Genomic DNA, 22,892 nt, shown 5'->3' on the forward strand with positions numbered 1-22,892 from the left:
CTAAAATTTATTCATCTCCTACAATTACATACACACAAGTACTCCTTATCTGCATTCTGAAGCACTGCATGAAAAGAAACTACAAGCTCTACTACTGCGCACAGAGATATTCCTTTGCACAAAGGATAAAGGTCAATCTGAATTTATTTATTTACCTGGGGAGTTAATACTAACAAAACAGGTACACCAGTTTCCACTGATAAGAGATAATGAGAAGAGGTGATCAAAAGAAGCCTCTAAAAGTTTCCCCGCTGGCTCTGGAAGTTTTGCAAAGCATCTAAGAACCAACTCATCACAAAGAAGCATCACATGGAATTTTTTTTTTTTTTTTACTATTCTTCTTTTTAAGCAACTGAAGGTTTGTTCCAAAACTTCAAAAAGTTGTTTTACATGAATAGTGACAGTGGCTTGTGTTCTCCATTTTATTCTAAGTGATGCTTCTGCATAAAACCCAGCCTTCCCCAAGCTTCACATCTACATTTCATAATGAGTTTACACACTGAATTGAACAGAAACTTCTATATAGCTCATTCTGCAAAAATTCTGCAACAGTAGACTTACGATTTCTTTATCAGATCTAGTTAACTGTCAGGAACATACTTTTTTGAAAGCCCCAAGCAAGTTTCTCCAATGACTCCAAGCAATCTGACATCATTCCTTTACCCAAATCTATTCATCAGCTCCTCCTTTATACCTCTGTTCAGAAACACTGAAGTTTAAAGAGAAAAACATACTAGACAGTAAAAGACATACCTCTGCAGTTAAATTTGGCTGTGTCATAATGTCTTTCAGCACATCTAAAAAAGAAAAATAGACAAGAGTTCAAGACAAATCTTAGAGGCACTCCCAACATCTGTCACACCCAGGCACATACAGATCAACATATGGGAAAATCATGTATACCCATCACCTTTATGATTTAAAAAAGCAGCTAGAGGTTACATGCAGAAAAACTGTTGTTTTTTTTTGTTTGTTTTTTTTTTCAGATGTATAAAGTTGCTCACTAAAATATCAGTTATTTTACTGAAAAACAATTACTTACCCTATGGTAACTGTAGTCCATCAGTATGACTCAATGGAGACATTCACACAAGTAATGCAATACACTATTACTTTTTAACACTGTAGTATTAACAGTTCCAGCTGCTTGAGCAGCTATACGCTCCCACACAAACACATAAAGAGTAGACAGCTATGACCTTCATCCATTTGACCCTGAACTCAAAACACACATCAATATGCCTTAACAAAAACATGGGTGCTATGGGTGACGGGAATCACAAGGACACTTCAAGGACCCTCAGAGAGCATAACCTAAGCAAACATTCCTCCTCAAATTACAGGACCACCACCACAAGACAGCACAGGCAACTGAAAGCACCACTCAATATTATAATGGAGATCACTGCATCAAGCAGAGATTATGATACTGCTTTCCAACTTGGCACTTCTTCTTGAAATCAGGTGAACACACACACAAAAACAAACACCAAAAAAAACCAACCAAACAAAGAAAACCCAGGCCAGTCAGTCAGTTTTCCCCTCACAGATCCTGGCAAATGGCACATTTCTTAAGACTCTCGATTGCATCAATGTCTACCTCATCACTCTGCAAGAGACTAGCTAGTAGCGCAGCAAACCACACTGCACTAGTCTTGCGGGATGACTTGCCTAGGGACAAACATCAAGAACTAGATATAAACGATCCACTCAGTAGGGTCTAACACAGCCAATATAGCATCCTGTAAGGGAGCAAGCTGGATCAGATACTATGGGTAAAGGGAAAGAAGGCAAGTGCAAGCTCTACGTAATTTTCCTTGGAGTTGCTCTCTGCAGGCAAAATGAATCATCCCTACAAAATGCAAGTGAAAATGCAGCTCAAAGAAAAAGAACAATCCTGCCTCAAAATAACAGGACTCCACATTGAAACACAATGATTTGAAGTCATTTCAGTAGATGAAATATCTAGATCTTCTCTTCTGATTATATCCTGTACTCTTTATAGGTTTCAAATACCTACACCAGTTTCAGGACTGGTATGAATGTATATTTCCTTAGTAAGTATGACTGCAGCCTTTGGACCTGTGTGGAGCTTACTTGACACTTCTAGACAGAGAGACTTTTAAGCTCCTACTACTCCTACTGCTGTACACAAAACCGGAGCCTTACATGTGCTGCATTGAACTTTGTCCACCAGACTCATACACCAGGCACAGACACAGGTCTGCTGGGGTTGCATGTGCACTCAGCACTTCCCTTTCTCTGAGTTCCAGAGCCTTCTCAACTGTAGCCTCTGCTAGGGAAAAGTCTGGCAGTTTTCACACTCTGATCACATTGCTGACACCTTCTCTGGGTCAGAAGTGATACACTGCAGGTTAAGCTGACAGATGGGACTCAAAACTTTATTTATATTTGAGGCTTTGAGAAGGTTAGATGCAGTATGTACATCCAAGATGGAGTCATCATGCCTGAAGCAGCCATCAACAATGCTGGGCAAAGCCTGTTACAAGCTAGTCAGCATCTGAACTTTGGAAGTTGAGCCTGCTAGGATGCAAAGCAGTTAACGAAAGCATCTTATCCTAGAAAGTTTCCTGCTTCCTTCTAAAGAAACACACAAAGGGGTAGTGAAAGACGAAAGTCTCCAAAAACTAAAAAAAAACAAAAAAACAAACCCAAACCAAACAAAAAACAAAAATAACAACCAAAAAACAACAAAAAGAAAAAAGAAAAAAAACAAACCCAAAACCAAAACCCCACATATGGACAAAAAAGCCTTCAAATTTTGAAGCCTGAATGTCAAGTAGAATATCGAAGGGGATAAAAAGCAGTTTTGTTGATACCAAGGACAGAAACTGAGCACAGAACATAGCCATGTCACACTATAACCTCTCTTATGGGGGCTGTACACAACAAATCCAGAGCTCTAGTCACAGCTGTACAAAATATACTGCAGTTCATTACATGACATCATGTAGTTCCAACCCTCCTGCAACAGGAAGAGACACCTTCCACTAGAAGTGTATCTGCAGCAGAGAACTCACTAACACACACTTTGGCGCATTCGTTCATTGCTTAGTATTTCAAATACATTCTTTTTTATAAACACTATTAGACTTCAAATAAAGTCAGATCTTCAGAATAAACCTGAACATTTTGCTTGTATTTTGGGGGTCGGGAGTGGGTTTGCAGGGTTCTTGTAATCCTCCTTATGATTAAAGCAGGTTTAAAGCAACCCAGATCCTAAGCGCTGTCAGCCAGATACCTTTCTGACTATAACTATGATCCCACTGACAACAGGACTATAGGCTACAGAAAGAGATGACAGCCTATGCAAAGCCCAACCTCATGTACAGAGAGGTACAGAAAACATGCAGGTAAAATCCACATTGCTCATTACAGGCCCTTCCTTTAACTATCTGCCTGTAGGTCAGTTAAACGAAATATTCTTGAGAAGGAAGAGATTATTACAATAGGGAAGACAACAGTTTGGCGGTATGTGAAGTTGGGAGATGATAAAGAATATTGGAGAAACAGCAGTATTAAGGGAACACATGAGAAAACTAACACCAGCAAGAAACAAAATGAAACTGCTCAAATAGTCACTGGAAATTTGAAAGTCTAGATGCAAGGATGAGCCATTACTGACACCATTTAAGCATCAGTTCAGAAAAATCTCTTTAAATACTTTTAAATAGAACTGCTCAATACACACATTATTATCTACTTCATGTAACAGCTACCTTAAGGGAACTGAAACCCCATGACAGTGTTTGAAATAATTCTAATATAATCACATAACTCCTCTGAACTCCCACCTCCTTCTTTTGAACACAGACAATAGGTTGATTACTTACAAAGGATCAGATTAATCTAAAGAGATGCTGTTCTCCAAAATACCTGAAGGCTGCAATTTCTTCCATCTCATGACCAAACATTACAATTCAATTAATGGCATTTGTGTACTTAATGTGTATAAATTTTGCCTGCATAGAGGTAACCTGCCCCCTCCAGAGATACACAGTTTAAAAGCTATGCTTTCCAAGCTGTACAATAATCACTTGAATCTTCATTTGCAACTGATCCATGTTTTAGGGAAGAAGAAAACCTGCACACTTTAAAAGGATGTTCTATCCTGCAGGAATTTTCATTTGAGGGTGAATATAGTAATTTTAGAGAGTTTCACTTGCAATTGCTCTGAAGTTAGCAACAAGTAATAATCGATGGGTTCCTGCACCAAAACCAGAAAAGTTAAAATTTTTATATGAAGAACTTGAAGACAAAAACCTGTGGCACACCTGGACAAGCTCTTTACACAGTTGAAATACAGGTATCAGCAACATAAATGTCAAAAGCATGTCTCAATCACAGTTCTTCTCACTTTAAAGTTGTTCCTGTGTGGGTGATTAGTTTCGCTTTTTTTTCTAAAAATGAGGTTGTAAGCATACAGCAAAGCAGAAACGTTTCAAATCACCACCTCCCTGAGGAGCTACTAGCTAAGATACACAGATGTCTTACTGAATTCCTACCTTCTGACTAAGCCTAGAAGTTTACACAGAGCAACCTATTGTTTTTACCTGTCGCCTCTACAGCCAATTCGAAACAAGCATCTCGGTATCACACAGCTCAGCAAACCCTGATCTTGCAAGAGATACCAGAGCCACACTTTGCAGAAGCTGACAGCTGAACTCAGCCCCAAGAAGCAGGAAGAAATTGAGTTGTATCTGTCCTGTTCTGCTTTGCTCCCCAAACCAAGCAGAAGCCGTCAGGAGACTTCTGGGGGGTGCGGTGGGGTGTCTAACAAACCCGCATTCGTTAGATTTTACATGACAGATCCCTAGTGCTGAGCTCCAGAAGAATTCAAAGATAGATACCCGGGTATGCAGAAAGTTACCTCTTTAGAGAGCTGCACCTACACAAAGGAGCAGCTATCAGTTATTTTAGGAAGCACTGTCCTTTCCACCCATAAGTGCCACCAAGACAGCATTTATTAAAAGTCTAACATTCTGGAGAGCTTCTGTGCTGGAGAATACAACTATATTCTGTCACTGAACTGTATGAAGAGTCTCTAATGAGGGGGGTTTTAATGCATATTTTTATACATCTTTTTCTGTCCCATCCTACCCCAGGTCCTACAGACAACTTTGATAACCAATATACAATTTCTCAGCTTATGACTTTGTTCCAACATCAGGAAACAGAGTTGTTTAATGTATAGCCCTTCAAATAATTTAGAGGCATATTTAAATACTTATTTTTAATGACTGACAGATTATGATGTAATGCATTGCCTGGATTTTCATACTACAGCATTTTTCCACAAACTGCAGATATTTTGGAACATTTTTTTTTTTTTAAAGTAAAGCCATAACAGCTCAAAGAATCAATAAATCTTCAATTTAGATTTCTAGAGGAAAAACGTGGGGTAGAAAATCATGACCTACTTTTCAGTATCAGCTGACACCACCAAATCACTTACACAAATGAAATTAGTCTAAACTAACATGTAAGGACAATCAAGGCACACCACCACCACCAAAAAAAAAAATAAATAAATCCCTTCTGTAAGAAGAACAGCTTTTTGCATAACAATCTTGAGAGCAAAATATTGCACTTCCTAAAGTGAGAAACCATCACATTACCAATTGCTGCAATAGCTTTCTCAAACAGGGACAATCAAGGAGACTGAGGAAGCAAACAGAACCTGAGTACCAATACAGTTTGATTTAAAAAAAGAAAAAAGAAACAAGAAAATATTCATTTGGCAATTTCTTCACTGTGGACATCAATACATTGACAGAAAGCCTGCTATGAATTACTTCTCACTTTTTAATCACATGGTATAAGCTCCAGATGGGCTAGATGCCAAGTCATTTAAAAGCGTTCAAGTAATATGAATACACACCAGCATTTCATTTAACCTCACTCAGCTCCACTAAATGAAGTAACAGCGCTCTCAATCAGGCTTAATTGTTTCAAGAAATGTGCAAAACATCTCTAGCTCTGCTTCAGTACAGCAACAAACTACTTTCACGCATTAGCTATTTTTAGAACTCATTATTTTGTAAAATACATCTATAAGAGCATACTTACAGATTGTATATCTTGTAATGGTTTTTATGCTTTGAATCCAGAAACCTTAGGTAGAAAATAAAAAATCATGTATTAATATACATCAAAATAATGTTGACCTCAATTTGCAACATCATTAAAGCACCATCCAGCATGTGCAGTTCAGCATTTCAAGTCCCAGCTGGCCCTGCAGTGCCTCAGTCAAGGAAGCAGACCCCACTCATACAAATAATGCAGTAGTATAAGACAATTTTTGCAACTGAGGAGACTAAAATCTGACCTGCAACTGAAATATTTATTATATGGACCAATCTGCACTGATTTCTAAGATACCTACACACCAATAAATAGCTGAAGAAGGATTGTTAATTTTTAAAGCACAAAGCATCAAGTACACAATATATTTGTGAACATTTCCAGTTTAATTTTCGATGCAAAGTATTCTGCCACAGTGGTATCTCCAATTAAGAAAAAAAAAGAATACTGGAATATGAATTTTATTCCAGTTAGAACAGCCAGAATCTTTATTTTAATACCAGGCTTTTAAAACAGCCATTACTTGCCACTGAAGTCTGAGAACAGTGGCTGATGATATTCTGAGCTCAGAAACAAGGAAGACCACTACATGTTTTCACACTCATTTCATTTTCATGCTCACTTTGTAACAAAAACTTCCTATACAAGCTTTGAAGAGCCAAACTGCAAACATGATTCATCAAAAATGCCATGATTATATATAATGTGTCACCTGGCAATGTTCATGAAGAAATAACATACAAATGTTTACACTTAACATCATCAACAGTGTGTATCTGCACATCAGCCAGAAGGAATTTAATTAGCCATGACAGAACATGCTGTTCAAATTGAAAAGAAACACAAGCTGCTAAAATCCTGGAAAGCTCAAGCAAAACCAAGCTCTGGTTATCAGTCATAATATTCCAGAAGAACCTAGAACTCCTCTGCGGCTAAACCGATGTGTTAAAATATGAACAGATGTGAATGTTCCTTGCGCAGCACCAAGTATGAGATTTCAATTTAATCTGCAAAAATATTTTCTGACTTCCACTGGCATCCCTGTTGGCAGACTTCAAACGATTAAGGAAGATGGTGGACATGGCAATTTGCTTCAGGAGTTGAACCCACTTGTTCAAAACACACTGGAGAGAGAGCAAGAGAGCTAGACTCTACTTCTGCTAGTAATAGCCACAAAACTGAGTGTAAGCTTTCATGCAAGTATTTTCCTAAGGGCAAAATTCCATCCAAACTGTCTCAAAGTGTCAGTCACAGGAGACAGCCAGCAGTTCTAGTCATACTTCTCATACAGTATTAGCATTACATTTCGTCAGGATAACAGCGACTCTGAAAAAACCCACTGGTTTATTGCAGCTCAGTATCAATTGCTCCAGAGCTCAAACACATTGAATTTCTGCATAAAAAAGTTCTTGAAAAAAAAATTACACAACAAAAAGATGACAGGAGCAGATGAGGACCTGCTGACTGCAACGTGCAGAATACATGCTCACATTTTGTGCATTATTCTCATTTAAAAAAAGGGGGCAACAAACATAACACTACTTTAGCATCCAATTCCCTACAGCCACTTAATTTAAATCTCTATTTTGGCCGATTATACTTTTAGGTGACCATTATTCCTTTTGATCAGTGTTTATGGACAACTTCATTATGTCGTCATTTCCTTTCAAAAGTCTAACTTACACATATCTACATACTTAACCGATACATTTTTCTCCATACAGAAGCAACTGAAATCAATGCTATGAATGGAAGGGGGCCTTCAAAGACTACTGCCTAGTATTATTTATTTAGATTATTCCCATGCCATTTATTCCAAGTCCAGCCTTTACCCCTATCCTGCAATTTCCAAAGGTGGAGTCCATCAGGGACCACATACTACATACAGCAGATGCAGTGCCAGTATCAACTTAAAGAAAAGATGGCTCTGACTTCTGGTAAAGAAAGATGACTAGATAGTTTGTCTGCGGACAGCCCTTAACTACCTGGAAAGCACAGCAAAAGCTTCCTCTTGTATGCAAGCTGTGTGCAATGACAACTGCAAAACTTCACACCTCTTAACAGTCCTAGCAGAAACATACACACTCTGCAAGAGCATTTACAGATTGCTATGCTGAACCTCACTGATATGATCAGCTCTGGAAAAGTGACTTACTACCATGTGACAGAACAAGGTTGCTTCTGCAAGCCTGGTCAAATCCAGGCCCTGACATTTTCAGTGCTATTCATGGATAGCGAGCTTTGTCATGATGGTTAAATATGCAAGAACAAACCCCCTCAAACTCACTGGAAGCTAACTGCAGCTGCACTGGGAAGTCACTACCTCGAAATAAACGATTCTCAGTTGAAGGCTATGATTCCTCCCAGTGTGGGAACCGAGGAGCTACCTCGGCTCATTTCTGTACAAACCCTTACTGCATTATTCCCCCATCCCCAAACATCAAGCCTCTGGGAGAGCAACTGAACTTGTGACCTCAAATGCCAAAGATCCTAAAAGTATCACGCATGACTTAAAATCAGACCCTGGGATCCTAAAAACACTAACATTTCACAGCTTCTGACAAATATTTAGTTTTCAATGCAACCTCTCACTCTCCAGGTAGCATGTTGACTAAACAAACTGTGATGCTCCTAACACACCAAGTACACCTTCCACAGCTGTAACCAGCAGTTCAGAGCAGGTAACTTTATTTGATGTTAAAAATGACAACCTATAAGTTTATTTTTTTCAAAAAAAAAAAACTATGCTACAAAACATCACCAGCAATAACGTTTTTTACCTGATTTTTCTCCTCTTCCACAATTATTGAATACATCCAGATGTAAAAGTCTTTATCTAAAGTCACCTACATTTACTACATTAAATCAAAATTACTTATCAAGCACTTCATTTATCAATTGAAGAAAGGATGTGGGAAACATATTCTGAAATGCCATCAGCTATCTGAGGATCTCTCAACACTATTAACAGAGGCATGGACTAACATCTTTCTAAAAGCAAAGAACCTTGTTTTACTCCAACACAATTCACTGAAATAAATTTTTCACAATAAAGCAGATTACATGCATTTGAGATCAACCTGTAACAGCTGCCTGGCCTACAAGTCTTGAAAATATAATTTTGTTTCTAATATTTTCAGGAAAGCTAGTATGGCAACATCTATGAGATATAAAAATCTTGCCATTTTTACGAGTCAGAGCACACATCCTCCTTTCCTTAGTAGAACATAAATGAGTACAGAAAATGATATTTAACATTTATAAGAGTATGAAAAAAATAATCTTACCTTACTACATCGTCAATGTTGTTCCTGTATACTCCTTCAAGCCTCTCCGCAGGAAAACCCATAGCAATTATGTTTGGATAAATATCTGATATGCAAATTATGGAAACATTTGTAAAGCATGTGAAATTTCTACAGCAGCATTAAATGGACATTAATCAAATGTTTAACTGTATCAAAGTCAGAGCAACAACTCCAACCAACTCCCATATGCAAACAATTCATCTTTACATATGCTATGTAAAGCTATGTAAGGGATCTTAAGAAAAAAAAAAAGAAACCTGTGGAAAAGGTTGGGGGGAGAGAGGGAATAAGAAAAGTAACACAGTACTTTGACCACAGCCACGATAACAGAAATCTCCTCACATCTCAAACAGATAACTTATTAAAAGCCTATGCTATGGTGCAGCTAACAGTTAACATCCATTAGGAAGGCAATCCATTAGAAAAGCAGAGTCAAGTAATCCACTTCTATCATACATCATCTCACTAGGATCAAATAGATTCTGCATACTGGTCTTTTTTACAGTTTGAGTGGCATATTAAATCCGATGGGAAACTATTAAAATAGTCTTGTGTGACTAAACTGTAAGATGCTCAAAATTAAAACCCACGTTCACATCCCAGTGCTCCCAAAATAGGTATATCACACAAAACACCAAAACTAACAAAAAAAAAAAAAGCTAATTTCAGGCATGAAAGCTCTGATGAGGCTACACTGGTTTTGTCACTTTCCATGATTTCTACATAACAGGCCAATATAGCGGCTGCTAAGGTAGCTGTGAATGCCTAAATGCAAGATAATCACAGTAGACGGGAATGTACAGATCTGAAAAGGAATCTGTATCTTGTTTATTTAAAAGACAAACAACTCCCCACTCCTGGAAAAATATTCTGACCTACCTGTCAGAACAGAACTCAAGAAAAGAAAGTACTCTAAAGTTTTAAACATTATTAGAAATTATAATGTAGTGAAGAAGCTTCACTGAAAAGCAAAACAGAAATGAAACCAGCAGCTCTAAAACAGACCATACTCTACCACATTAACATACTCCTCCTCAAACTAATTTTAGAAGGAGCAAGAACAAAGCATGGTATGTTTGAAGTTGGCCCGCTTTAAACAAGGGGGCTGAAACAGTGACTTCCACATGTCCCTTTCAACCTAAATTATTCCACAATTAAAAGAATCATGTTTATGGTTAAAACGTAACAAAGCTCCAAGAGTAATCACTGGAATGGAAAATACTGCAGCAGTTTCCAAGGTATCAATATTCCAATTACTTGCACATAAAGAAAAGCTTGAACTAGGATACAAAGTAATTTACTCCATCCTTGCAGAATTCCCAAAAAGCCTAAGTACTTATAGGGAAGCAGGATGGACCAAGTTCTGTGTTTACACAGTTAACTAGAAGACTTGAGGAAAACGTTAAGAACTGAATACATGGAAATAATGTTTTCTACTCTCAAAAAAAGAATTAGCATTTACTATGTTGCAATCCAGGTCTTAATAGATATCGCTCTGCTTGGGCTACTCAAAATACAATTTACGCAGTGAGAAGAATGTGAAAACTTTCCAGAAATCCAAATAAATACCTACAGCTGCCTTAAATACTGACACTGAAAGGGGTTCTCATCTGGTTGCCAGGTTTTTTTGTACTTCCCCAAACCCTAAGAAAAGCTTATCTTGGAGGAAATAAAAAGAACAGCTGTTTGACTTTCAGAGTGTTTGATAACTTCAGATACTATCAAATCACATAAATCTTAAACTTTGAAACTACTCTGAACACACTGTACTCTGCAAACAGTCCGCACCTCTTTGTTAAATTAACAAAAGACACTATATAATTAGCAACATACTCTATCAGTTACTACTTGCCATAAGCAGAAGAAACTGGTTATAAATCATGTGCACCTGCTCTATGCCTACTAAAAGTGCATTACCTTTCAGCTAGCACTCCCCATCACTCCCTCTTCATTCCCCAATTTTAAGCTGACTTCCACCTACTGTCAGTTCCAGTGTTTACACTCAAAAGCACCTCCTATTGTGTCCTGCTCCAAGCAGCAAGGCGATATAAACTACCAGAGCAAAATAAACCAGTGTATTAGCCTGCTTTCCACAGCACTTCTGCATAGAAGACAAGCATTCATGCTAGCAACAGGAGTAAAATAAATTCATTTTGACACACTCATCAAATTTCAGTTTCAACTACAGCATCACCCATGAGACAGATGCCCAAACTTCACCAAATTACCATGTAACTTGCTCAAATTTCCATTTGCAATCCTGACCTTTACTACACATTTTTTTCATGCATTTCAGCCTGCAGTTTATGTTCAGATGCTTTTCATCTGCTGTTGACTTTTCCTCTCCAAGAGGTTAAGACACAAGATACCTTCCAGGATTCCCAGCAGGTGCAAGATGGAAGCAAAGCAGACAGATACCCCAAGCAAAGGAAAGAGAACATCTTAGCAGCAGCACTTCAAGTTTGGAGCCTCACAGACTTGTCCAAACACTAAAGCCTCAAAACACGCAAGAAGAGAGAGATTAAAAGTTCCAAGATAACCAGGGCAGTCTCACACTTTTAGAAAAAAAGTGATCCCCTTTCGGCTCCCACATCTCACGTGACCCCTCCCTCCTCCCTCACTCCTCGGGGGCAACGCATGAGCAGTACATGCACAGCCCACATGCATTTCTTCTTTTAAATAGGAAGCTGGCAAGAACTGAATGCTCTAAGCTTAACTGTGCGTTGCTACAGGTGCAATTTTTAAACCCAGAGGAGCTGGTGTTGCAAAAGATGCTCCACAATACACCAGTAAGAAAAGAAAATGGAAAACTAGTCACGGCTGGGGGGTGGGGGTAGAACGAACCAATTTACTGATGCTGATTCAGTAAGTGTTGTACGTTCTAGGGCTTTGCAATCTGACAGCACAAAAACTGAAGTTCTGCTGAAAAACAAGTACCCAAGGGGGCAAGAGGCTGGATTTAGTAAAACATGATTACTTTTAAAATTAATTTCTCCTCCACCTAAATACGAGCAACCTAAAGTACCTTACTTATTATCGCAAAGTATTAGACTGGAATGTAATTCCCAGGCCACTGCTGACTCACTCTTCTGTCTGCAACAGATCTGGCATTAAAAAGACACTGGCCTCAGTGAGCAAACGGTACCTTTCCATGGCAGGCATGTAAGGCTGCAGGCTTCACCTGCAGTGATCAAAAGCAAGCAACAACTATGACAAATGCATTTGCATTGCTGGTGAAGATCATTTTATGTCTTACTATATGCTCTGGCAAGCATGCTAAAGAAGCATGTTGCTTCAAAACCGTTGCTGGTTCAAGCAACTGAGGAATGCCTTTTGCTTTAAGGAGCAAGATGGAAGAACAGAGTGGAAGTGCTGTTGCTGTTTGCACAGATGATCTAAACCTCTGGGCAGAAATAGCAGTTTCATCACTTAATTGAAGAAGCTGACAAAACCCAAGCTCTTCCACCCTTTCCTCTCCTGCAAAAAGATGTCCCAGGATCTGCAGCAAGTGAAGGGGATGGTTGTTATTGCATCACTACTAGCTTGCTTTATTCCTGATGCTGGGGAATGAAACAGTCCTCCTCAGGGACAGCCAGTGATCACTGCAGGGAAGAGTACAGAGCTGAACCAGTTATGGGAGCAAAGACATCCACTGGGCATCATCTTCATCAAGCTCTTTTGTTTCCAGCCACACTCAGTGGCTCGGAGACGTTGCTTTTCATACCTCAGTTAATTTAACATTGATTTCCAAAGATGAAATTAAGATATTCACTAACAAGACAAAATTCTTACAAAGGAGTTTCGAAGCTGGGCTTAAATTCAAAGCAAGAATTCTGAGGCATCACTGAACTGGTAATGATACTGATAAACTTAGAAACCTGGAAGAACTGATGATTTAAAACATGTAACAAGTTCATTATCAGTTTGAAGCTGGGGGCGGGAGTGTGTGTTGGGTTTTCTTGGTTGGGTTTTGTTTGTTTGGTTTGGGTGTTTTTTGGTTTGGGTTTGCTTTTTTGTTTGTTTTGGGGGGGGGGATTGTGGGTGGGTTGGTTGATTTTGGTTGTTTTTTTTGTTTGGTTTTTGTTTGTTTTTTTTTCAAGAAAAGTGAAATAAAAACGGAAAAAGCCTCAGCCATTTATTGAGGCGGTTCTACAACACATGCAAAATGAAGTTAACCAAACTGTTGCTAATTCCCAAAATTTGAAGTGGATTTTCTAAAAAACATAAAATACGTCCTGCCACATTTTGCCAAAATAGCTCTCTCCCAGGAAATCCATTCCTAGAAATGGTTTCAACTGTTTTTAAAGCACTCATTCCTTTGTCAATCTTTTAAACATGGAAGCTGGGACTGTAGCTGGCCGTTGGAAGAAAAAACCCAAGCACATGAAACAGATACAAGCTACATAACAGCCAAATATTAAAATGCCATCCCCAAGCTCATGCTGCTTATTAAGTACAAAACTGCAGCTTTCAAATGAACACAGACGACACTTCATTATACCCAAGTAACCTTAAAATGAAAGCAACACAATAATTTGTTACCAAATGCCAAAACAAAAAAAAAAAAAGTGATGCTTTATCAATATTGAAGACATACTAAAGCAAACAATCCATACACCACTTCAGAAATGCCTTTGCTCTAATACTGTCTGCAGATTGAATAAAACGCTATTCTTGAGATCTGAAGTAATTCCCACATGCTAAAGATGATAGTCTTTCCAGTTGCTATGAGAAAAATCCTGTACCATTATGCAAATTGGCAGTTATAATCATTTTTAAAAATAGCTGTCTATATATTCCCATTATGACAAGATCAAATTAAAGAATATGCAGTATACACTTTAAATTTTACATAGATAAATTTTACATATAGATATAAAAGCAAATTACTTGGGTTGGTCCTATAAATGACTGTGATCACAAATTCAGCATTTTTCCTAATATTGGAAGGAGGCCAAAAAAGCATACCAAAATATTTACCAGTTCTTAAGTTCTGTAACAGTCACAAGAAAATGCAGAAAATAGACAGTTATAGCCTTTCCTCCAATGATTGACATTATCAAATAGTATCTATAGCATTGTTAGAATTTCTAATTAATTTTATTAAGTCCTATTTCAAACAATGCATTTAATCCCTTATCCTCACTCTGTTCATGAAGGCAGCTATAAGGGAAAAACAGCTAGCAAATTACCTAATCTTCCTGTTTTATAAGCATGCTAGAGCATGCAGGGCTTAAGAATTCACATATAGCTTTACTTTTTAAAGCAAATATTGATGAAGGATTATAAATCAAAACAAATAAAAAACAACTTTAAAACTATTAGCTCTTTAGAATCAAAGGCTTCATGAAGACCTACAATGCATTTTGACTTCACCTTTCTTTAGAAAGGAAATTTAAAACAAGCTGAGTGCTCCTGATGCTGTGAATGATGGTCACTGTCCAATGCCCTGAGCTAAAAACTTACTGTAAAACTCAAACCTGACACTTGCAAATAAAAGGTCCTTTTCTCCCCAACCCTCAATTTCCAAATACGAATCTTATTTAACTGATTTAAATTGGTGAATCTATGGCCTGAAAAAAGTTTCACAATTGCCAGCTATACAAATTTTCACTTCCAGTTCAGGCAAGCAAGACATGTACTTCCTTTAACCTGCTTCTGAGCAGCCCACTCCTCATTCACACAAAAGCTGCTGTCAGTTTTGCTCAGCTATCCATCACCCATTGCCCTCCTGACTCCAGAGAACCACAGTGCAAAGGAAACCAGCCTCTAGCATGAGGTGGCCAACCTGTCAACTACGCAGTCCCATCTGACAGCAACACTGATGAGTACAGGAACAATGCAACTCTGAAGTCTCCGAAAGTTGCTCTGTTTTCTCAATTTGTCTGCAATTCTCTGAACTCTGACTTCAGTAACATGCAACATGGTCTAGCAGTGCATCTGGCCCTACCATCCATAAAACGTTAGTGTGCTAACCTCAAGCCTTTTAACACCAGCTTAAACAAGCCCATATAGTAACAGCAAGAAGAAAAAAAAAAAAAAGAACTGTTCTTGCTGCTCAACAGCTTGACAGCCCGAAGCTACAGGGGGAGTGTTACAAGAAGTGTCCACACTCCATCCTCAAACAGATTTAGGAGTCCTGACAAATGGCCAAACTCTTATTAGTGCCATTTTCTTGACAGCATCCCTACAAAACATACAGGAGAATACACCCAGCCAAATCTAGAAACCCTCCCTAGCACATATACTGTACACGTGCACACTTTTTTCTTTTTTTTAATAGGCAGAATTTCCATTAGCCAACATGAAACACAAAGTAAGTTTACTATATTTCTATAAGGCTGGATAGTCAGGAAGTATAGAGGAAATGAACAGGAAGAAAGTTCTTCAGAGCAATGGAGGATTCCTTGTAGCCAGTCAGCTGCACTTGCCAACTCTACCATCTGTGCCTTCAGGAATGAGAAAAGAGACCAACTCAGACGCAGCCAAGAGAAATGTTTTATGATTTAGAAGAAAAACGCATTTAACCCCTTAATGCTCAATATTTCAACTACAATGTTTTCCTCCCCCACCTTTTTTTTTTTCTAAATCTTTCCACTTGTAATTTAAATACAGCAAGCTAGACAAGAAACAAAAAAACCTGCAGCTCCTTTGTATCCAGGAGGTAAACCTGTCCAAATGAGCTCATGGGGCTGACAACAGCCCCAAGGTCTGGAGGGGAACTCAGATTCCCACAGTGCCAAGAAGTACATCACAGGTACCTGAAGATGCGGCTGCCAGGTTGTCTCAGAAACCAGCTACATTCACAACTCATTTCCATCACATAGCAAGGCTTTCGGACATGCTTACTATATTCCAGTTACAAAGTATTCCCAGAGCAAAAGTCTCTCTTCTTCTGTGAGGTGTATGAAAAGTGTCCTGGCGCTGTCAGCCATATGGAGGCTTTGGTCAACAGCTAATACAGTCAAGACAACTGGGAAAAAAAACTCCATGCAATCTACATAATAAGCAGGCACCATGTTTTCGTTTTCTTCAAAACACAGTATCAACTTCATAAACCTCACAGCATAAATACAAATATTGGTAAGAGAAAAGCATGAAAGATGTCTACTTGACAATGACTGAGAAAAAGATGCCTTAAGCTTCCATTTTAACATGGTTTGGAATCACAAATAAAGATACAAAAGTATGCAGATAGTAAAGGAAACACAAGCTTGTGAAGAGCTGCAAATCCCTCTGAGACAGTCAACGATATTACAGGACAAAAAAAAGCTACCCTTACCATTAAGAAAAAGCCAAGAGAAACAGGAACATGCAACAGCACACTGCTGTTATTCATCTAAAATACAACAGAACTCTTCAGCTGAGGAGTCAAAGACTTGGCCTCAGTTCCTACTCAACTTCAAGTCCGAGCACTGAACAAAACACCTACAATCCCAGCAAGTTTCTAGACATAAAGACTTGCACAGGTCCAGGTAAGAAGTATTTTTGTTTCTGCTCACTCTTTGCAAGAAGCTACATCCCATCTTACCATACCTACCCTGGCATCTCAACTAGCTGCAGCAACACAAAGCAGCCTGAGACCAAAAGCTGCACCAAGAGCGTGCAATCAGGTGCACAGCTGCATGTGAGGCTAAGCAACTGTCTCCAAGGTAACAATTCTACAGAGTGGATCTTCTCAGTAGGAAGCAATGTATACGAGAAGCTTGACTGGCACATCTCAGTTTAAGATTTCTGTAGTGACAAGCTGACATATCTGAACCCACAAACCAAATTAATACAATTTTTTTCAAGGCAGAGTACAGGACCTCCCTGGTACACATTCTTAGCACAGCACCACACTTTGCAGAGAAGCTCCTTTTACCAAGCATCGCTGTGTACACAAGTGTATCCTAACTCAGAAACCCACAGAAACATGTAAGAATTTTATTCAGTAAGAAGAAGTCACCACAGAGAGTCACTACTTTGATATTTACTGACAGGAAGTTAAAAATGGCTCAGTCTCAAGTTTTTGCAAGTCTGAAAGGACATCCAAAACTTTCAGAGACACGGGAATTTAAAATAGCTATCGGGTTGGAGGACGAATATGTCACACTAAACAGCTTTATAAAACACAAGCTACAAAACCCATGATTTGTATAAATTTATCAAACAGTAATTTGGGGGTGGTGATCCTAGAAAAGATAAAGGCAAGCAGCAAAACAAAACATAAAACATAAACCGCTTCTCAACCAAGCCTCAAGCAGATAATACTAATTTCATTCTAATGAGATCTAATGTTTTTCTGCTCTAAATGTTAAAAAAAAAAAAAAAAAGACATTACTTCTCTAACTCACTCACTCAAGAAAATAAAGAACAGAATATACACAACTTCTTTAGCTCTAGCCTGATATATACCCAGGCAATGCAATGAACTAAGCAGAGGCCTCTATGAAAATTAATCATGCAATTAAAAGCTATTATACTACAGCTCCACAAAGGCAGAATTGTAAAGATATTTCTTAAGCACTTCACTAGTAAAAAAAAAAAATAAAAAAATAAATAAAAGAATGGATATTAAGCAGTTTTTAAGCACTGCCGCATGTTGGTGCTGTGAAGTTGGGACTTCATCTTTCAAGGGAACAATGCCAGCTTTTGCAATAGCCGTCATACCAAACACAGAGCAGTTGAGTTTAATTTTTTAGCTGCACAGTCAATTACCATTTGAATCACAGACCCTCTACTTCAGCTATGCTGCCTAAAAATCGTTATTAAGATAACCTAGATTTATGCAGCATGATATGCAGCCTAACTGCACAATTATTTACCTCCATTCCAAAAAACATGCTGTTTTTTTTTTCTAAGGGCCTCACAGGCAAGACAGTAAATGAGGCAGATGACGACAGAAGCAAAGAGGATGACAGCCTGAATTAGAAACTGGAACAAGGATTTGTTTACATCTGAAATATCCATCTGAGACTAAGATATATTCAAAAACTAACATCAAATCTCTGAACCCAAAGTAGAGTCAAACACCCACAAACCCTTTAATGCTTCACAAGAGATCCTGCTCTACAGGCCACTTGCAAATTCTCACATATTTTCAAATAAATTCCCTTCTTACAGTCTGGAAATCATCAACCCGATAACTCACAAAATGCACAAATGTGTACAGTTTTAATCCCCCAAACCTCCACAGAATAGCCAAATCAAAAGGAGCCCACAACTACCCTACTTTTTAAGACGAAGCATCAGGCAGATCCAGCAATCACTACTCACAACTCCAGGCTATATCCCATTTACCCCCCTGAAAAAACTATGCAATAATTGGCCTTCAATATCCACCCCACATTAGGCACAGTAAATGACTACAAATCACATGTAACTCTGAATTCCAGATTACTCTCTGGGTACACAAACCAGAAAGGAGGTGGGATTTAAAAGGGAGTTAGTTATGACTAATGACAGCAACTTTTGGACTGTAATATAATTAAGGGATTTGACAGCTCAGCTGCCTATTCCCTCCCTTTTCTTCCAGTTTGTCAGAACGCAACTATTGTCCTTTAAATCATTATACAAGAACCATTTTCTTGTTTAAACATGCCGTGAGGGAAGACTCTAGGCTAAAGTACCAGAGGTATAATTCGTCAGCTTATGCTGTATTAGTGGGGCAAAAACACTAATCCACTAAAAATATAATTTCATTTTAGAAACTGCTCCAAGATCCACAACTGGCAAAAGCAACTTGGTAGACAGAAACTATACATAAAATTTCAACTTTGTGGATACTGCAATCTGAAATTTAGCTCTGGCATGGTTTTATGTTTTTTTAGCATAGGAGTTTTAACATACTGTGTTAATAAAACACATTCTTTCAGTAATATTATTACCAAACAAATTCTATCAATTGCTTTCATGACAAAGCAGAATTAGGTGTAAAAATCATCCTATGAGGAAGAGAATGGAAAACAGTCACCCCTCTTCTGGAAGAAAATTAGAAAATTCTGTACTCCTCTACACAGTATTTTAACACGTCATTTAGCAAATACAGTAGTCACTGTACTTCAAAACACTTTTTGTAATTAAAGTTATTAAATGAGATACAACTGTACCACTGGATATCACAGGAAAAACACATTTTTGTCCTAAAAAAAAATCTGATCACCAGCCCAGCAGCCATCAAGAACCAACTAATCCTTCTACATGTATTATACTGTGGCAATAATAGCCATTTCAAGTGTTGCATAAGCTCCACACTCAAGGCTATATCCTTTCCCTAAATACACTCTAACAGTCTCATGAAGTCAGCGGAAGCCACATGTAATTACCTTGAGAACAGAAAGGCATTTCTGACTAGCACAAGTTCCTAGAAAGATGCACTTTCAAAATTCATCAACTCATCAAGACTCAAGTTGGACCAAGAGTTGATGCATGGCCAACCAATTACACTGAAAGCTAAAGAGCTAAACAGGTGGGATTTCCAGAAGCCCTCAACACTGACCCAACTGTCCTCACCAAAGTCAGACAAGCCTCAATAAAGGTAATTTTGCAAACAACTCAAGAGTCAACACATTGTCAGTCTTACTGTAAGAGATAATGAAGAGGAGCTTTGATTTTTCCTTAGAAAAGAAATGCCCAAACCCAGTACCAGCCCTAGTAAGGCTTACACTTTATTCAGCTTTGGAGGTTATGACTGTCACAGACATTTAACTAAGCTTACAAACAGATTTCAATGAAGACTAGCTTCAGATGTTTGTTTTTTTTCCTAAAAGTCACTGTACAAGATAATTTTGTAAAGTGTCCCCATTAGCTGTACTCACTTCTTTCCCTATCTTGAAAGGAACATATAGCTGTCACTTCAAAAGCAGAGCTATGTGAAACCAAGAATCAGTGTGCAGCTTTTGTCAATTTAAAAGTATGCACAGGCAGTTATTTTTTAACTTTGTGTTCAGCTTGTGCAAACAGTCTCCAGCAATGCTGCACATTGATTAAAAATTTCTGATGATGCAAGATTAAGTAGTTCATTAGGAAGTCTGCACTACATTTAAGCAATCACAAAGAGATGAGCTCTAATTTGTCAAGCATCTTTCAAGTCCTCTTCTGAGCAACTGCAGTCAAAAAGCAAGGCAGAAAGAGGCTGGGGTAATTGAACGGATGCAGCAAGGGCTGCACAACTCAGCACAGGCTCAAATGGTAGGGGTTTTGTGCATAGGCTTCAGCTGTCAAACAACACTATTCACAAGTATGCACATACTAGGACAATATATTAAGAGGTAATTTTTTCATTTAGGTTATAAGGAAAGGTAAGCACATCTCTAACCCCAGAAGAGAATAATGCATGAACACAATTGCATCTACTACTACCTTGTCTTCTCCATCTGGACAATTAAAAAAATCTGTATTTTTCCTAAGTGCAGAGAGATGAAGATGAATTTTTCCAGGACCAAAGACATCCTCTGTAAGCAGGTAACTGAATCAAACCCCGAGAAGTCCCCAGCCAGTACCATTTTCCTGCTGTCTATTCAAACAAACTTAGATGAATTCAGAACAAAACTCGCATGAATCTTCTTGACCAAAACCCAAGATCATTCCAGGCTCCAGAGGCAAAACGAGTCTGTCAGGCCCTTAACACTGCTAAGTAACACGGTTTAGTTTGGAACAAAGAAATACTTTTCCACCAATAAAATGCATTGCTAGTTGGTTTCTTCTAAAACCTTACCAGCCCTTACCGGACTTGTGTGCATGAAAAACTTGTTAAAAAGCATCTAAGAAACTTCAATTTTAAAAAGAGATCAAATATTTTAAATGAATAGCATTTCCAACTTGGGCTCTATTTTTAAACACAGTATGTACCTCATGCCACTAATTCATTTTTTTCCTGGAAGCTGAGCCATTTTGAGTGAAGTAACATAGTTTAGAATTTCATTAAAAATACAAACAGTTTTAGGACTGCAAATAGCATAAAGCAGTATGATATCCTAAGAAGCTCCCACTTGCAATTTTAGCATTCTCTGACTTTTTATTATGAGACAAACTACACCTTGTAAATAAACTACACCCAACATCTAGTCTTTACTGAATACTGCTGCAGTTTACATGACTACGTGGGTCATGAGCTACATATGCTTCAATTAAGCATCAGGGCTGGCATGCTCCACCCTATGCTCAGGCTAGATGGCCATTTTCACAAGTAAAGGAAGGCCTGGAAATACAAGACAGTTTAACTATGGGCACAAGAAGCAGTTACACGATTTTTTCCACTTTAGGCTTAAATAGTTAAGGCACTTGCTAAACTCAGTTATGCATGGGCCTCTTAAGTCAGACACAATCAATGCAATGTGCAAGATTTGCATGCAAGCCTTCTCTTTACACTGTTCTCTACAGTAAAACGGTCAAGAAACAAGCCACACAATTTTGGAAATACCAAAGAATATTGTGCGTCGGAAAATATATTGGTCATTGCATCATGAAGAAATGCAAGCATCCTATAAGAAAGCCATTAATCCAAATTTTCCAAAAGGTATCCAGTACAACAGAAATTAAATAGAAACCCAAACAAATCAGGAGTAAATACAATTATCTGCAGTATTATAAGGCTGATTTTATATCTCCATCTGTAAAACCCTTTCCTCTCCTAATTTCAAAATACTTTTTTCCAACAGGGTCAAAAGGTTATACAAGGAGATTAGAACATTTGACTAGATGGAAAGAAATGTCAATGCTTTTTAAACACACTTATTTCGTAATTAGCACATAAGACTATTCTCATATTGTGTACACAAAACTACTGATTTTGAAAAGTTATTATTTTCCTTTCCTAAAATCCCACATTATCCACACAGGAAAAATTCTTAACCAACTAATCAGGAACTGAGAGTCCTAACCATGGTGTACTGTAAGATATATTCATCAGCACCAGTCTAAATGATTTGGCACAGACACGGGGGGGGGGGGGGGGGGGGAAGAAAGAGGTCCTTGGAGGGGGCTTTGGCACTCCAGTGCCTAACCCAGCCCACCTTCTGGTACTCAGGTGTTCCCTGCAATGCCCTGGAAGAATCTGCCATTATTGAAATATGCAGATTGCAGCTCTTTGCCTACCAAGGAAACCAAGATACAAACTCTCCCTCAAATACGTGTAAAAGAGCATAGAATACAGGCTGGACATCAGGCACCTCACCTGGACTCACTGTAGATTCATTTTATTCCTCACCTCCTAAAGCTAGGGTAGCAATCCCCACGTATTGAGCATTTTGAAGCCACCACCACTGAACTACTTGTACAGAAACATTTACTGCAGGAGGCATTCACATCTCTATTTCCTATATCCTGGCTAAAAAGCCCAAACACTGGGCTATCCAGCTCATGCGAGGCTTTTTCTTTTAGCTTAACAGAAGCAACTACCCTGAAATAACCAGTAATCTGTAATAGAAGACACTCCTACAGATATGGGTGCACATGGAAGTAAAGCTAACCAGCAGCAGAAATGCAGATGGTAGCTTG

General features: G+C 38.3%; 1 protein-coding gene across 1 annotated transcript in view; it reads right to left on the reverse strand.

The window, feature by feature from the left end:
- PTEN (phosphatase and tensin homolog) overlaps window positions 1-22,892 on the reverse strand; it is a 49,622-nt gene that overhangs the window by 23,207 nt on the left and 3,523 nt on the right. The window contains exons 3-5 of the mRNA XM_057415732.1: window positions 9,393-9,477; window positions 6,091-6,135; window positions 754-797 (exon numbers count right to left, since the gene is read on the reverse strand). Of these exons, the coding sequence (XP_057271715.1) occupies window positions 754-797; window positions 6,091-6,135; window positions 9,393-9,477 (174 nt within the window). The remainder of the gene's footprint in view (window positions 1-753; window positions 798-6,090; window positions 6,136-9,392; window positions 9,478-22,892) is intronic.

The sequence above is a fragment of the Pezoporus wallicus genome, unplaced genomic scaffold (assembly GCF_028554395.1).
Source record: "Pezoporus wallicus isolate ANWC-B61680 ecotype Strahan unplaced genomic scaffold, APGP_CSIRO_Pwel_v1 contig_736, whole genome shotgun sequence".
In the NCBI taxonomy this organism is placed as follows: domain Eukaryota; kingdom Metazoa; phylum Chordata; class Aves; order Psittaciformes; family Psittacidae; genus Pezoporus; species Pezoporus wallicus.